This window comes from Fusarium oxysporum, chromosome 4 (genome assembly GCF_000149955.1).
Source record: "Fusarium oxysporum f. sp. lycopersici 4287 chromosome 4, whole genome shotgun sequence".
Taxonomy (NCBI): Eukaryota; Fungi; Ascomycota; class Sordariomycetes; order Hypocreales; family Nectriaceae; genus Fusarium; species Fusarium oxysporum.
The window spans coordinates 2,306,112-2,321,880 of NC_030989.1; the positions used below are offsets into that span (position 1 = coordinate 2,306,112).

A 15,769-nucleotide genomic window follows, 5' to 3' on the forward strand; every position below is an offset into this window, starting at 1 on the left:
CCCATGTGATGTTTCCCCCTCGTCCAAAGTTCCAATAACAACGGCCTAAGTACTACCACTGTCGTCGGAGCCATCCTCGGAGTTGCTGCCGCTGGCGCTGCCCTCACATATGGCTTTGCAAGCCACAATGCTAAGGAACGAGAACGAAAACCAAGACAAGAGTATGAGCCCCCGTCACTCCCACGACGCTCAACCTTCCCCGAGAAGGCCCCAACGGTTCACAAACTACACAATGACGAGCGTCGAATTACCTACGCTGACTATCCTCCCACGGCGTCACAATATCCGCCCAAGGCACTGCCTTATCGAGGACATGGTGGTTTTGCCCCTCAGGATATGTATCCCGAGGGATATCCTTTCCAGAAACACATGCAGAATGACTATGCTCCCCGCAAGATGCATCACGAGTCGTATCCGCCAAGGAATCTCGGTTACATAGAAGACGACAGCAGTGAGGATTCTCCAGACGAGCCGGTCCGCCCCATCCAATACCTGACGCAAGCCCCCTATGATGAGGAGAATCCATGGTCAAACGAATCCCGAGCCAGAAGTCGGAGCAGAACTCGGAGTGTAGCCAAGAGCACTGCGAGGAGCGTCGCTGCGAAGAGTGTTGCTCCAAGCACCAGAAGTGTTGCGAAGAGCACTGCAAGGAGCGTTGCTCCTTCTCGGGCCCGATCGCGAAGTCGAGCCCCAGAGGAAGGATATGATAACACCCGAAGTCGACGCTCGTCAAGGCACCCTCCCCCAGAAGACGCCTATGAGTTTGTGGAAACACGCAGCCGTCATGCGTCGAGAGCTCCGGACGATGGCTTTGAGACACGAAGCCGTCGTGCGTCAAGGCCGCCACCTGAGGATGGATTTGATACACGCAGTCGCAGGTCGTCACGACCTCCGGAAGATGGTTTTGAAACAAGAAGCCGTCGGTCTTCCAGGCCTCCTATAACTGACAAGTCTAGGAGCGTCAGAGCCCGCAGCGAAGCAGGTGTTAGTCGCAGCAAGTCTGTAGTATTAGTGGACGATCTCCGAAGTGAGGCACCCGTCAGCCGGAAGTACGACGACCGCCGAAGCCATGCCGGTTCCCGAGCGCCCAAGTCATCACAATCAGTCGTCCGTGGTCACCGGCCTCCGTATGACGATGAGCGGACATACTTTTCAGCTCGGTCACGCCCGTCTTCACGAGCTCCTCGTCGATCCTCCCGCACTGAGGTGGAGGCCGACATTATGGAAGCACCAGAGGTCCCCGAGGTGCCTGACGCGCCTGAAATTCCTCTGGATCCCGATGTCTACGAAGCCCCCGACATGCCAGACATGATGCCGAGGAGTCGGGCCAGGAGTCGGTACAACGTGCCCCGGATGGCCACTGGACCTGATTACCCACACATGGGCTACCCAAGCAAGGCTCAGAGCTACGTATCTGCCAGGAACGTTTCGCTTCCAATGAGCGGCATTGGTAGCAGCCATGCTGATTGGGATGACGACATGGTCAGTGTTGCTCCAAGTGACAGTATCAGCTGTGTTGGGGTGAAGCCGAGCAGACGAAGCCGCAAGATACGATAAGGAAGAATTACGATTATGAGATGCATTTCTACGAGCGGCGATTAGAACGACACGATTGACGAGTTGATGGGACGGATAGAAAGCGATTCATGCATGACTAGGCCTTTTCAGATTGGTTCGACAGAATGATATGGTCCAACTGGCAGGCAGTATGTTGTTTACAGACCACAGATGGAGCTTCATGGGTTTCTGTTTCAAGGATAGCAGCTTGGATCTAATCTCATGGGGTATTTGATTGGGATATGAGGAGGCGTTTGTGTGTTACTACTATTATGGTGTCCGGGCAGGGCCCATGGCTTTCTTTCCCAGGTTTTCTTCGGTGAAGGGAGGTTTTGCGATGATTTCCTGTTTCCTTGAGTAAGACGCATTGGAATATAGCAGTTTGTTTGGTTGACGACAAGCTGTGACTAGTTGTTGGATGTCAAGACTGGACACATGACGGAACATGAAGAAAGACAGAAGACATACAAGTATTCAGAGATGCGCAATAGAGACGACACAATCATACAAATACAGAAGACATTGGCATTGCAAGATCACAGTCAGCGGTCTATTGCCGAGTCATTTACCGCCCAGAACATAATCCTTCACACCTCCGCTAGCTGCCCCTCTATCTCGCATCATCATGGTGCAGCCCACTCCTTGCAACACCCTCATGATCCATCAATGTTGGTGTTTTTAGTGTGGGGGTCACCATGAGCGTCACATTAATCAAGTGCAGTACATGGGATATCACCGACTACTTTACCCTACCTAGTCGCTAGTCTAGACTCTGAGGAGTGATATCCCACCCTAATTATTATAGAATTGGTCATTGGCAATTTTCACGGTTTCGTTGTTATGGTTTGCACCAATTCATGGAGATGGAGGGGCGAGATGAGGAGAGACTCAATATTTTTGTGTGAGATAAGGCTTGAGAGATGATCTACAGTAAATACAGCTCAGTGAGTAACTTAACCAAAACAAGCTTAAAGAGTCACTTGTCCCACTTGAATCCATTCACTAGCACAGCCTATTCTCCAGGATTTCTGGGTACATGCCAAAGACTCACACAGGCTTTCCCCTCCGGTTCTCGGACATTTTCCCCCCTCGATCCAACCACGGCGCCACCAATTCACATCGAGTCAAGAAAAAAAGTTGTCTCACATATACTTTTTTGTATAAACTTGCTATTCGGTATATATCGGCTTCAAATATACCGACCAAAGTCTAGTCATCATTGCCTTCTTCTCTCTTCATCCATTTCATATCAACTTCATCTGTTCAACATTATAATGCCAGAGATTGGCCTGGGCGAGTCCATTCCTCCCGACACGGCACATGTGAGTCAAGACCAAACAATTGAGTGTGTATCTATCATGGAACTATTTTACTAACTGATGTCTTTAGGCCGTCAGTGTCTCTTTGCCAACATGGAAAGCAAATGTCGGATACGAAGAGGGCGAGGATTGGGTTGTGAACCGTATGACGACGGGTTACCCTCGGTGAGCTGAGCCATATCAACTGTCGTGCTATACGAAGTACCCTCACTTACATGAAACTCCAACAGATTCTTTGTCCATAAAGGTATTCAGGCTTTCGCCAAAGACATTGTTGATCGCTATGGCAGTCCTGGTCAACAGGCCATGCTCTTCCCTACACCGCGAGTGGCAAACCGCTGTCTAGACTTCATCCTCCAGCGAATCTCTCCTGAGCTGGCGAGTCAGGTTCGCAACATTGACTTTACTCTGGACAAGTCAAAGGAGCTCTCGCCTGTGCTGAGGAAGCTCACTTCCACCATCTCAGCTGTTGTTTATCCCTCTGAGGTATTTCCAATTGCCAAGCAGTACTGGCAGCACACCGGCGAGGGCACGTCCAGTAGACGTGCTGAGTTCTGCCACGGCCTGTTCAAGGATGATCTCCTCATCCCAGCTGCTCGATCACGGACTCCTCCTGAAGCCTCGCAGGGCAGACCTTTCCGCGGTCCAAGACGCTATACTCGCCCGGGCTCAATCGATGGTGTCTCCTCTCCGGCCCCTTCAACGCCCAAGCAACCTTCGCCGGAGACTCCTGTTGAGTCTCTCGAGAGCTCACGTTTCCTTGAAGAGCGCTTTGGTAGAAACCTCGATTTGTCCATGGTTGAGCGTGCCAAGTCTGCTATCCGTAGACGTATCGCTGGAGCCATGGCTCATGACGTCGATCTGAACAATGGCCCTCTACCTGCAATGACATCCAACACTCGCGGCATGCCCAACCTTGAGGAGAGCGACGTCTACCTTTATCCTGCTGGCATGAACGCCATTTTTAATGCTCACCGTGCGCTCCTTCACGCAAGAGAGCCAGCACAGAGTATCAACTTTGGTTTCCCTTATGTGGACACACTCAAGATTCTGCAGAAGTTTGGCCCTGGCTGTCTCTTTTACGGACACGCCTCTGCAGAAGACCTCGATGATCTCGAGGCACGACTCAAGAATGGCGAGCGGTTCCTCGGCCTCTTCTGCGAGTTCCCTGGAAACCCCCTGTTGACATGCCCTGACCTCACTCGCATCCGCAAATTGGCGGATGAATACGACTTCGCAGTCGTTGTCGACGAGACAATTGGCACATTTGCCAATATCAACGTCCTCCCTGTTGCAGATGTAGTTGTCAGCAGTCTCACAAAGATCTTCTCGGGCGACTCCAATGTCATGGGTGGAGGGCTTGTTCTCAACCCTGAGAGCAAGTATTACCGCACACTCAAGACTACCATGAACGAGATTTACGAAGACAACTACTGGCCTGAGGATGTTATCTTCATGGAGAGGAACAGTCGCGACTTCGAATCTCGAGTGGTCCGCATCAACGCGAATTCGGATGCTATCTGCGAAGTGCTGCGAACACATCCCCTTGTCAAGAGCATTTACTATCCCAAGTACAATGACTCCAAGTCTCACTACGAAAAGGTCCGTTTGCCAGATGGCGGATACGGCGGTCTACTCTCTGTCGTATTTCAGCAAAAAGAGCATGCTCAGGCCTTCTTTGACGCATTGCCTCTTGCAAAGGGACCAAGTCTAGGAACAAATTTCACCTTGGCCTCACCGTATGTTCTCCTGGCCCACTACCAAGAACTGGAATGGGCTGAGCAGTTTGGCGTTGATCCTTATCTTGTTCGTGTAAGCGTTGGTTTAGAGGAGACTACTGAACTTCAGGACACTTTTACAAACGCCTTGAAGGCGGCTGAGGCTGTGTCAATTACGAGCTGATGATAAAAAGCAAATAAAAGTGCTGTTTTCCTTGCACATAATCGTCAATCTGTGTTCTATAAAGTTCATGTCATTATTGTTCCGTACCGATGCAGTCTTCCGTCGTAAATCTAAAGAACGATGTTAGTTGACTGTGCCCTTTACTGGTAGACAGATGACACAGAACTTACAAATGTCATGGTTCTTTCTGATGCAAAAGTCCGTGTCAATCCAAGTCGCTCAAGTATGCCGTGATGATAATAATAGTCGTGTCCATGTCTGAGCCTCTTGAGCTCACATTATGCAGCATTCCTGGTGGACATAACCAGGCCCGTAGTCCTCGATACCACGCTCAATCTCGTTCGCGCGCGCTTTCTCTTTGACCTCCTTTGCAAAATATTTCTTCATGTACTTTTGTAGCTCGTAGTCAAGGTTCATCGCAGAAGCCTTGAGGACCACATCTGCTCTGCACAATGGGCAATGCTTCTCCTTTCGTCGCTGAATCTTGATGACACAACGGATACAGAATACGTGTTGGCAGTCGAGGCGGACAGGCAAGTAAGCTACTGAGAAACAGACTGGGCAAAGATAGTCGTTCAGCTGGGGGACTTTGGATACGAGCTCTTGCGACATTTGTGAGCAGACATCTCGTGCAATGGTGCCTGCTAAGAGCTTATCTGAGTGAACAACGGTAGGGAACTTTCTAGCAACTCCCAGTGCTGTTCGTTTGTCAAATTCTTTGGCGATGTCAGTATCTCGGGCTTGACAAGCAGTTGGCATATCCTACTTACTCTTGAGAATTTTGGCAACGGCAGTCTTGTTAAGCTCCTGGAACTGCATGTTCTTTAGAAGGGACGCATTCAAGTTGATGAAGCGGGTGAAAGCTGCCTTGCTCTCGGGAAGCTTGAAATCTTTGACGAGATTCTGCTTAGCGACCTGGTCCTGGAACCATTGCAGCTGCCTCAGGGCGACTTGACTTGAGCGTTCTCCATGGTCTTGTTCGTGGGTAGCGAAGAAGATCTCAGCATCCAAATACAGCTCGAAGATTTGTCGCCATCGTGCAAGATCTGTCTTTGAAAATCGCTTCGGCTTTACGACCCTGTTCAACTTCTTTTCCAAGCGCTACGATTTCCGAGGTCATGGTTTTCTCTTCCTCCATTTGCAGAGCATCAAGGTTGTTGACATCGCTCTGAAGCATCTCGAAGAATTCGGCATCGAAAGTCAGAGGAACCTCGATGATTTCATACATTCCTCGGTCGTACCAGTAGCAGGTGAGGTCGGCGAGGCTGGGGTCGAGCCATTGCTTGTAGGCTCAGCGATGGATTCTGTTTGTTCGGAGTCGCTTGCTGGCGTTTCGGTAATTTTGACAGTCTTTTCGTCGGCGAGAGCAATGGCGAGCTTGTCGTTGGCTTCGTCAGCGAGCGCATCGACCGTTTCGGCGGAGGGTGCAGATGTGGTCTCGACAACGGTTTCGGCTTTTGCGGCATCCTTCACAGAGTCCGGGATTGGCGATTTAGTGACAGGCTCGACTTGCGCCGGTTGGTTCTGGGGGAGGTTGATTGCGATCTTGTTGAGAAAGTCGCGCGTGTTGGGCGCAAGCGAGGCATCGACGGGGACACCATCTTGAAGATGGACCTGTACGGTGAGTTTTGGGCGGAGGTGAGAGTCGGCACCGCCTGTGGAAAGTCAGTCAGTTTTGGGCTGAGACAACCGTTGAAAACGTTGGGGTCAGTCCGTCATGTCATACCGTTGAGTTTATACTTCAAGGCCACAGGAGACGTTTCATCGGGGTTGAGGAGCTCGCGCAACGTCTCAGGATCGAGTCCAAGCTCATGTAGCTCCCGCGCAACTTTCTTGAGACATTTCTTGAGCTGGCTATAGGGAATAGCATGATCTACCCAGTGAGCAGGGAAGTCTGTGAGGCTTAGTTAGACACTAGGGTGCACAGAAGTGATAGTATTGTGTAAATAAAGTATACTGAATATGAAACAACCCGAATACGAACAAAACATGTGAATTAGACGAACCTTGAGCTCGTAGAGTCTCTTTGAAATCGTGACCGAATTTCATGGTCGCCAAATTGGTGGAGCAGCAAATCCAGTGTCAGGAGTTTTCGCATAAGAGAGGCACGCGACCACTTGCAGTATAAGGCAGTTGGTGGCAAAAAGACGGGAAAAGACGAAAGAATAAGAGCAGACCAAGCGACGCTTAAGGCTGAAAGACTCGGATCGCAGGAGAAAAGCAGGGGAAGGATCAAGAATCAAGTCAGGGAAATGCGCCGCATCAAGGAGAAGGAGGAGGGGAAGAATAAGTGAGTGAGTGCCATTAGTTGGCTCGGTAATTAATGAATGACCTCGTGTATGGAAAAGATCGATATTGTATCAAAAGAGAATGGGAGGGAGGGAGAGACCTAACTTAATGCAGACTCGCCCACGTAAATATTGGCACCGATTTCGGGTAACTCATGGTCTTTTTCCCTCTGAATGGTGTCTTCCATTTGCTTTAGAAGAGGGAAGAAACGGGTAGGGATGAGCCTGGAGTGGGCTCTCGGCAATCTCTTGCCGGCAACGGTAGAGGCGTTTAAATTGAATGATACCTCTCATGAATCAGACCAACTGCGTCGTTCGACCTTTTTCGCTGACCGAGACTCGAGACTCTTTCAAGCCAGACCTAGACCAGATATTTTCGCATTCCCCCGATCGAGTTTTGCATTATCGACGTTGGTGATTGGCTCATCATGGTATAATCAGTGGTGCCATGGATGAAAAAATGGTCAGATGACTGCTAAAAAAAAAAAAAAAAAATTAAAAAAATAAATAAAACCCCAGCCTGTATGGCAATGCAAATCTGGTCAAAAAGTCATGATGCCAACAGCCAAGATGCAATAGATTGCCATGTCCATCCAATAACTGGACTATCGACGTCAAGGCCATCAAATTTCAGACGAACCGCGTCTGTGCTCTGTTAGCTCATCGATCACCCGTACAACTAGTCCATTCTCTTCAGCCTCGTGTGTGATCCAGGCTTTGCCATTGGTAGACCCAAGGTTTCTAGATCATTTCCTTGAGGAACCATCAACAGTGAAATCAGAGATGCAAATGGCATGAAGGCGTTGATCCGGAAAGCTCAGATGAGCTCTTGTAATTTACACCGGCATTAACCTGATTCATTCACCGTACGAAGGATATCTCATAATGGCGTAAGAGCGAAATGAAGGAGAATGGAGAACCTACTAATTGTTAGTCATGAATGAACCAAAGGTAGCGTTGTATCTGATTGACAAGTAACGAATATTCAAGACTAGAGCAGCTCGTGTGGAAAGGGAACATGTGATAGTAAGAAATGATGTCAATCAAAAGAACGGCCATACTATACCCATTTAAGAATGAGACTGTCTTCCATAAACTTGTATGACTCTTTGTGAATCATCCGGCGTACAAAGTGAGATAGCATGGCGAGGAACAAATGAGCTTACACGCTTCTAATGGATCTTTTCTGGAAAACGAAAATAGCGGGGGATACATCCTGCGGGGAGAAAGCAAACTTATTTTTATTTGGCCTGATTAAATTGTCTATCGTTGATTTTGCCCCGCGATGCCCCTCCTTCACACAAAGCTCCAAGTCAACACCTGAAATATATTATTTATAAATCACTGCCTTTTTTATTATTTATTTTCCGGAAACAACAGATTCGACCGAAACTCTCTCTGGCCCCGTGTTGCTCATTCAAGTAGTAGCCATGGGAGCCCAACAATCCTCAGAAAGCTCCAATGCTGGTGGCCCAGCTCCCGTCGCAAAAACTTGTTACTACGAACTGCTCAGTGTTGAGCGTTCTGCTACAGACGACGAGTAACTCTCTCCGAATATACCCCTCTAGGTCTTCCTACTGACCCTTTCTTGAATAGAATCAAGCGAGCTTACCGCAGAAAAGCACTCGAGCTTCATCCTGATCGCAACATCAATGATGTCGAGACCGCCACACGCCGCTTTGCCGAAGTTCAAACCGCTTACGAGATCCTATCTGACCCTCAAGAGAGAGCTTGGTACGATTCACACCGCGATGCCATCCTCAGTGGAAGAGACGGCGACGATGACGGCCAACCTACTACGTTCCGCAATGTGCGACTCACATCGGCTGAGGAGATCATGGGCTTGATCCGCAAGTTCAACGCTGCGGTACCCTTCGATGACGAGCCCACAGGTTTTTACGGAATCTGCAGGGAAACTTTTGAACACTTGGCCATGGAAGAGGAGGCTGCTGCTGACAACGACGACCTCGACGTCCGGGACTACCCAACTTTTGGATCCTCTGACGATGACTACGAGGATGTTGTGAAACCGTTTTACACCACATGGACTGGTTTCGCAACCGTCAAGTCATTCGCATGGAAGGATAAATATCGACTCTCCGATGCCCCCGACCGTCGTGTCCGCCGTCTGATGGAGAAGGAGAACAAGAAGATGCGGGAGGACGCCATTCGCGAGTTCAATGATGCTGTCAACTTCCTCGTCGGCTTCGTGCGCAAACGAGACCCCAGATACCTACCCAATTCGCAGACCCAAGACGAGCGCCAGGCTTCCCTTCGAAATGCTGCTGCGGCCCAGGCCGCTCGATCGCGTGCTGCGAACCAGGAGCGCATGGCATCATTCGAGGTTCCCGAATGGGCCAAGGCTCGATCCGACGACAATGGAGCAGAGGGGGGGTTTTCAGAATCTGAAGAGGAATCAGAGGTTGAGATTCTGGAGTGCGTCGTATGCAACAAGTCGTTCAAAAGCGAGAAGCAGCTTGAGGCGCACGAGAAGAGCAAGAAGCACATCAAAGCTGTTCAACAACTGCGTCGGCAGATGAAGCGCGAAGGTGCTGAGCTGGAGCTTGATGAGGTGTCATCACCACATGAGGCAAATGCGAACAAGCAAAAAGATGTTGCAGCACAGAAAGACAATGTTAAAGAGGAGTCGTTAGGGTCGACTCAAGGTGAAATTGTATCACCTTCTCCAGTGGATTCGTCTCTTGCCGCAACACCTGCTGAGTCTGCAGACGCATCAGACGACACCGACTACGCGCCCAGGGATGTTGTCGAGGAGAGAATAGCTTCAGCCAGCAAACTCAAAACGGCTGGCGATGTGCCTAACGAAGACGATGAACTATCAGCATCAGTGCAGGATCTATCTGTTGATGAGCCTGCGCAGGGCAAGAAGGTCGGCAAGGCCAAGGCGAAGCGCGCCAAGAAAGCTGCGGCTGCACAGTCGCAGAAAGAAGAAGTATGTTGATTGATGGGCATCCTTCTGATACAAGCTGACAACAGTTCATAGCCACGGTGCGGAGTTTGTGGGGAGACTTTCACTTCTAGAACCAGGCTGTTCGTCCATATTCGAGAGGAAGGACATGCGGAACTAAAATCAGTGACTGGTGGAGGCAAGAAGAAGAGGTGATTAAGGATCTAACGCACACGAGATGCATATTGCATTCGGCCATATCACCACTCGGCAGGTAACATCAGACAACAGACAGCGCGTGAATAACGCGTTGTATCACGCAGCCTGAAACGACAATATCGTGATGAAGAGTGTCATTCAAATCGAATTCAATGTCTATCCCGACGTAACGCCTGGTCCTGCCAATCATTATGGGGTGCAGGAAATTACAGCCAAAAAAAACGCCGGGCCCAATAACCAATCTAGGCCTCCTGAATGGTATCCGTATCATCGTCACTTAGCGTCTCAACTTCGTCAATTGCGCCTTCGCGGCCCTCGCTTGAGCCTCCGTGGACTGCGTTTCGCTGCGCCACATGGATAATCGACTTGCCTTGAACGTGCTTCACGCTACGCTTCCAGTCCTGCCAGTCCTCCTCGCTTCGAATCAGAAAACCTATCAGCATACTAGGATCCATCTCGCGGACATGGATGCGGCGCAGTCGAGCAGTATGACACGATTCTATCTCTTCGCTGGTGTAATCCATCGGGTTCTCGTGGTAGGGGAGGGCGGGCCTTGTATGATGAGGATCAAGGTAGAATAGGAAGGAACCTTGCGAGCCGATGAAGTAATGGGATGAGGATGGACGGCCTCTGCGCATGGTCAGTACTATGAATGTACGAAGAGTAGCATGCAGTACTCACCCTGCGATACCAACGGACTGCGGCATCTGAAGAGCTGCAATCAAAGCTTCCCAATAGACGGGAGTTATCTTATCTAATCCCAGCCGAGTTCCTACCAATACAAGCGTGGGGTGGAAGGCTTCGCCGGTTGGATTCGCAATTTTCATAAAGTCATCTTCGTAGACATCAGGCCCATCGCCAGTGGAGTATACCCTGATTGAGGGCTCATGTGAGTTCGCCAATGCTCTTCACGTTATGTGTTAGTACGGATATCGTGTGTAACGGTGGTGAGAACCCGGACGTACTGGATACAGCGGGCTGTTGCTGATGGACCAAACCATTCACCTGGATACTTGCCACACGCGCTGGCACCATGTCGGACAAAACTGTGGATTGAGTATGGAGCTCTTGGATCATCGGCGAAATCTTTGAGGATTCGACATTCTTCTTCTAGTGATTGTCCCTGACGCCAGTCTGTACGATGTTAGGCATGTGATATAGTCTAGTGTGGCGGGCGCTTTGACTTACCTCTCCCGAGGCGAACGAGTGCGATGGTGTTTGCAAGTAAACTTTGACCAGACCGAATCATGCATCCCCATCCGCTGTCTGATGAGAATGGGCTCTGATCCCCTAGTTGGCTCTTGAGTCTCATGGACAGTGACAGTGAAGATGTGGCTTGGGGGTTCGTGGAACGAGGAATGGGATCGAACTCGGATCTGTAAGTCATCCATATCCTTGATTCAAAATCGGTTATGAAGCCAGATGGCCATCCACCGTCATTCGACTGGTCGTCATATGCCAGTGATGATGAGAAACTGCTCGATATTGATTCTGGTGGGGTTTCTGGGGCATTTGTCGGTATGTTGGGCGATCGAGCTGTATCCTGATCTTCGGTGTCCGACTTTGGTGCTGGGGGCGGCGTCTGGGGATTGTGTTCATCGGACTTTGAGTTTTTCTTGTCGCTTAGCTTGTAGGAGCGTCCAAGACACCAGACTGGGTGATCGTGGGCAACATCGTTGGTAGGTTCTGGATCCCAGAACATCTGCACGATCCGTCGATAACGTCCTAGGTCGACATTGGCCATGGCGTTCTCCATGTTGATAGACATGGATCTCAAGCTTTCATCTGTTTGCTCGTTCGTTGTAGAACTGGAGGAACTTAGGAACGAGACACAATAAAAAATGTAAGAGAAGTGCCTCGACAAGGAGGCAACATGAGGCTTCTGGTGGGATAGAAGGCAGCAGATGGGAAACGGGCAGATGGGGTCCTGGCTATGGGTGAGCTTTGGCCTTAGCCTGGCAGTGGGGAGTCAGCTGGGGCCGGCGGGCGGCGGGGGAGAGACAACCCAGTAGCTTGTGACTCGCACCCGGAGGCCAGCCCGTGAGAAGCGCCTGAGGTGGACTTCGGTTCCAGTGGAGCCAATATTGGCTGTAGGTACTCGGTACCAACGCACGCGATATGGGATCTGATGCACAGACCACCCGTGGCACGTCTCGACGTCAGACTCGATATCTGTTGAATTGCTTGAGTTGAGTTCACATAGCCTGTAGTTGATGGAAATGCTGGAATTTTTTTGTGCTTCTGTACTTATGTAATCTGTTTACACGTATACATCCGCGTTTTCCTACATCCTCATCTCTTCTTATCATAGTGGGGTTCTGCATGTGTTTTGCGGGAAAGTCAACTTATCATAATATGATTGATCTTCTGGGTTCACTGGAATATTGGGTAAAACACGATGATGTCAGTTTACAACGTATAGGCATTTTAATATGCAAAAGATACAACCCATAGACACTTAATACATAAGAGAAAATATGCTCATATATTTAACAGTTTATTTTACATGTACTTTCTGTTGAAAATTGCAGATGTCCAGTTCTTGATATTGCTTCATGTTCCCACCCTACACCCAAAAATGGGTGACTGTGAATTCATCGGTACGTACCGCGACTGCCTGGCCGCACCCTGCCCGTAAGCTTTCCCGCAAACGCTCAAGCGGATCCGCCAAACAATACCGCCTCCCGCCTGTATCCTGCATCACGGCTTCTTTCAATGACACTTATCTATAGGACACGGAGCTCCACTATATTTTCCGAGCCAATCGATAGATCAGCGGCAACGCAAAGTCCACCGCGGGGTGACTCGTTTTCTTTGCCATCGACAAAGATCTGTAACATCTTTCTCTCACCCAAAAACCAGCATTATTTTTTATGGTGCCCAACTACTATAAAACTCAATCGGATCGCCACATTGGGCTCTCACAATGAAGGGCACCTCTCCCCTGATCTTTGCTATGGCCAAAAACAAGAGAGGAGCTCCCGCTTTTCGTGGCGCAAAGAACGCCACGGGAGGACGAGGAGACAGGGGAGCTTTTCGTGGAGGTGGGAGCTATTCATCAACGCCACCCCGAGTCAATTTTGTCAGAGAAGAAACTGGTACGGATCACCCTGAGGGCAATGCGCACATGCTGAAGTGCCTGGACGCTGACCTGATATATTACAGCTGGATTCACACTTGCTGACGAAGCTCGCCAGACGTCGCAACATGACCATTCTACATGGGGCAATTTCCAGCCTACGGCTGCGACCAGTCACTTTCGTCAGCGCTGGACCTAGCGAACCTCTGAAGCTTTTGGATGCGATTGTTGACCCAGCCGACGAGGAACTAGAAGCAATGACCGAAGAGGAAGAAGTGCACGAAAAGGAAGAGGAGGTCAAAGATGACCAGTTCGATGAACAGAGCTTTGAGGAATCGACCGACAAAGTTGACTTCATAGGCCCCGATGACCTCGAGGAAGCTATACAAGCCGAGACTATACCTGAAGAAAGCACACCACAGGAAGTACCATTCTTCTTTGATCTCACAGGAGACCAGTTGCAAAAAAAGAAGGATCTACCCCCAGTGGAGATACCGGATAGACCATCATCGAGGAGCAGCACCTCGAGCGAGGAAGTGCTTCTCTTTAAGGGTCGAGGTGCGCAGAGAAACGTACAACCTGTGCCTGATATCGACATGGTGCAGATGCAGACTGAAATCCGTGTCGTCGAGCAGGCCATCATCGCTGAGCCGGCCCATTCAGCACAATCACCAGCTCCCGAACTGCAAACGGAACCAATCCGTAGCAAAAACCTATCCAAGAAGGAGAAAAAACAGAAGAAGCGCGAGAAACGCAACGCGAAAACCAAATTTGATGACGAGGAGGATGCCATTCTCGCCGATTACATCGCCAACCTCAAGGAAAACACTGAAGTTGATGATTACTTCAAGGAACTGCTCGAAGGTGGAAGACACTCGGACGATAGTGGCGTATCCGAGTCAGCCAACGCTGCAGGAGATGACACGGATGCTGATACAGACGATGCTGAAGCGACCAACGGAGATGAGGTCCCTAGCGAGATCGATGATGAGACACTCGCAAGACTGATCGCCGGCCAGCAACTTGGTCAAGATCTGGGTATGGAGGATGTACATTTCGGAGACTCTTCGAGCGACTCCGACTCAGACGATGACTACACTGGGAAGAGGACGAAACAGCGCCAGGAATTTGACGATGATTTTGAATTGATGGATTGGGATCGCCCCAGCCTGCGTCGGCGCGAAGGCAAGGCGCTCGAGCTCAGATCAGCTTCAATCTGTCCGATTCCGAACTGGAAGCATCTCTCCAAGCCAGCTGGAAGAGCGATCGTCTCAAGAAATCCGAGCGAAAGAAACAGCGAGAGGAAATGCGTGCCCTTGGCATGCTAGGCAAAAAAGACCCTGACGATCTGCGGGTCAAATATCCAGATGGAATGAACATGGACCAAGTCGCAGATGAGCTACAAACATTCCTGATGGGTTCTGACGAACAGTGAGTTATCATTAAGTTACTTATGACTTTTAACTGACTAGTTACAGACTTAATTTCCCCCCAATGGATAACAATGCGCGCAAGATGATCCACGAGCTGGCGAGCAAATTCAAGCTCAAGTCCAAGTCGATAGGAAAAGGCGACCAACGAAGACCGACACTTCATCGAACGAAGCGTACGCCTCCTTACGTCCCAGCAACCTTCGATCAAGCTCTCAAGCGCGTCAATCGCAAGTATCTTCCTCGCTCGGACAAGAAGGGCAAGAAAGGGAATCGCTTGCCGCCTGCTCGTGGTGGCACTTCCGTCGCGGCCGCTACATATCAAGACGGTGAGGTGGTTGGTGCTTCAGCGCCAGAATTGGGCATTGAGAATCGTGGAAGAGCGATGCTGGAGAAGATGGGCTGGAGCATGGGAACCGCGCTCGGAGCCTCGAACAACAAAGGCATCATGCAACCTGTTACTCATACAATGAAGCGCTCAAAAGCTGGACTGGGATAGAAGTTGGTCAAATGTTCATCATAGCACTTTAAGGAGTTGGAGGAATGCAATACACTGTAGAGATTAGAAACCAGTGGCATCAGGCACACATGTAACAGTAAAAGGATGGGACACAAAGCTTATGTGCACGAATTCATTTGATCGAGACCCTATTCTCGATGTTTATTGTACAACCGCGAACCCCGTTGCCCGTGTGTGAAGACATTGCCCCCAGGAAATAAAACAAAACCATCCGTAACGCATTATGAGGCCCCTAAAACAGGGCTGGATCCCCGTGAAACCTCAGACTCATGACACCCTGATGCCACGCGTGAAAAACCAAATGCCCAAAACAAATCAAGCCATCAAAGCACTTATTTCGTCGAGGAGGAGTACTTGGTGACAGCCTTGGTACCCTCAGAGACGGCGTGCTTGGCAAGCTCACCGGGGAGGATGAGGCGGACAGAAGTCTGGATCTCTCGGGAAGAGATGGTGGACTTCTTGTTGTAGGCGGCAAGCTTGGAAGCCTCAGAAGCGACGCGCTCGAAGATGTCTGGACCAGAAGTCAGATCAAGTTGGACTAGAGAAG

At 50.0% G+C, this 15,769-nt stretch overlaps 7 protein-coding genes across 8 annotated transcripts in view; 4 read left to right on the top strand and 3 right to left on the bottom strand.

Annotated features, from left to right (window-relative positions):
• FOXG_08166 (uncharacterized protein) overlaps positions 1–1,557 on the top strand; it is a gene marked incomplete at both ends in the record, with an annotated part of 2,351 nt that extends 794 nt beyond the window's left edge. Inside the window, one exon of the mRNA XM_018386949.1 lies at positions 136–1,557. Coding sequence (XP_018244160.1) covers positions 136–1,557 — 1,422 coding nt within the window. The remainder of the gene's footprint in view (positions 1–135) is intronic.
• A 1,037-nt stretch (positions 1,558–2,594) lies between these two features.
• Positions 2,595–5,010, top strand: FOXG_08167 (cystathionine gamma-synthase). Of its 2 annotated transcripts, XM_018386950.1 has the most exons (3): positions 2,595–2,879; positions 2,947–3,041; positions 3,107–5,010. In XM_018386950.1, exons 1-3 carry the CDS (start codon positions 2,832–2,834, stop codon positions 4,776–4,778), a joined length of 1,815 nt encoding a protein of 604 aa, XP_018244161.1. In that variant the 5' UTR covers positions 2,595–2,831; the 3' UTR covers positions 4,779–5,010. The 2 variants fall into 2 exon arrangements, with proteins under 2 accessions (XP_018244161.1, XP_018244162.1); XM_018386951.1 differs by having other exon boundaries at positions 2,947–5,010.
• Positions 5,011–5,051: 41 nt separating this feature from the next.
• FOXG_08168 (uncharacterized protein) lies at positions 5,052–7,254 on the bottom strand (the record flags this gene model as incomplete). The annotated part of the gene is made up of 6 exons (XM_018386952.1): positions 5,052–5,494; positions 5,549–5,828; positions 5,884–6,060; positions 6,126–6,433; positions 6,505–6,672; positions 7,173–7,254. 6 exons carry the CDS (start codon positions 7,252–7,254, stop codon positions 5,052–5,054), a joined length of 1,458 nt encoding a protein of 485 aa, XP_018244163.1.
• A 1,014-nt stretch (positions 7,255–8,268) lies between these two features.
• On the top strand, positions 8,269–10,190 carry FOXG_08169 (DnaJ like subfamily A member 5; the record flags this gene model as incomplete). The annotated part of the gene is made up of 2 exons (XM_018386953.1): positions 8,269–10,019; positions 10,071–10,190. The coding sequence occupies exons 1-2, from the start codon at positions 8,904–8,906 to the stop codon at positions 10,188–10,190; spliced, it is 1,236 nt and encodes a 411-aa protein (XP_018244164.1). The 5' UTR covers positions 8,269–8,903.
• A 245-nt stretch (positions 10,191–10,435) lies between these two features.
• On the bottom strand, positions 10,436–12,209 carry FOXG_08170 (cysteine protease ATG4; the record flags this gene model as incomplete). The annotated part of the gene is made up of 4 exons (XM_018386954.1): positions 11,382–12,209; positions 11,159–11,327; positions 10,875–11,099; positions 10,436–10,823 (listed from the first exon to the last, which is right to left on the bottom strand). Exons 1-4 carry the CDS (start codon positions 11,959–11,961, stop codon positions 10,436–10,438), a joined length of 1,362 nt encoding a protein of 453 aa, XP_018244165.1. The 5' UTR covers positions 11,962–12,209.
• A 910-nt stretch (positions 12,210–13,119) lies between these two features.
• On the top strand, positions 13,120–15,201 carry FOXG_08171 (uncharacterized protein; the record flags this gene model as incomplete). Its single annotated transcript, XM_018386955.1, has 4 exons — positions 13,120–13,275; positions 13,359–14,321; positions 14,441–14,703; positions 14,751–15,201. The coding sequence occupies 4 exons, from the start codon at positions 13,120–13,122 to the stop codon at positions 15,199–15,201; spliced, it is 1,833 nt and encodes a 610-aa protein (XP_018244166.1).
• Positions 15,202–15,554: 353 nt separating this feature from the next.
• Positions 15,555–15,758, bottom strand: FOXG_08172 (histone H2B; the record flags this gene model as incomplete). The annotated part of the gene is made up of 1 exon (XM_018386956.1): positions 15,555–15,758. A coding segment is annotated over one exon (204 nt), but the record flags the coding sequence as incomplete, so codon positions are not given.
• Between the last annotated feature and the right edge of the window lie 11 nt (positions 15,759–15,769).

Excerpts from the sequence above, each read along its gene's own strand:
- FOXG_08167 (XM_018386950.1), top strand. The coding sequence starts at position 2,832 with ATGCCAGAGATTGGCCTGGGCGAGTCCATTCCTCCCGACACGGCACAT. Across the intron at positions 2,880-2,946 it reads TTCCTCCCGACACGGCACAT|GCCGTCAGTGTCTCTTTGCC; the intron begins GTGAGTCAAGAC and ends TGATGTCTTTAG. Across the intron at positions 3,042-3,106 it reads ATGACGACGGGTTACCCTCG|ATTCTTTGTCCATAAAGGTA; the intron begins GTGAGCTGAGCC and ends AAACTCCAACAG.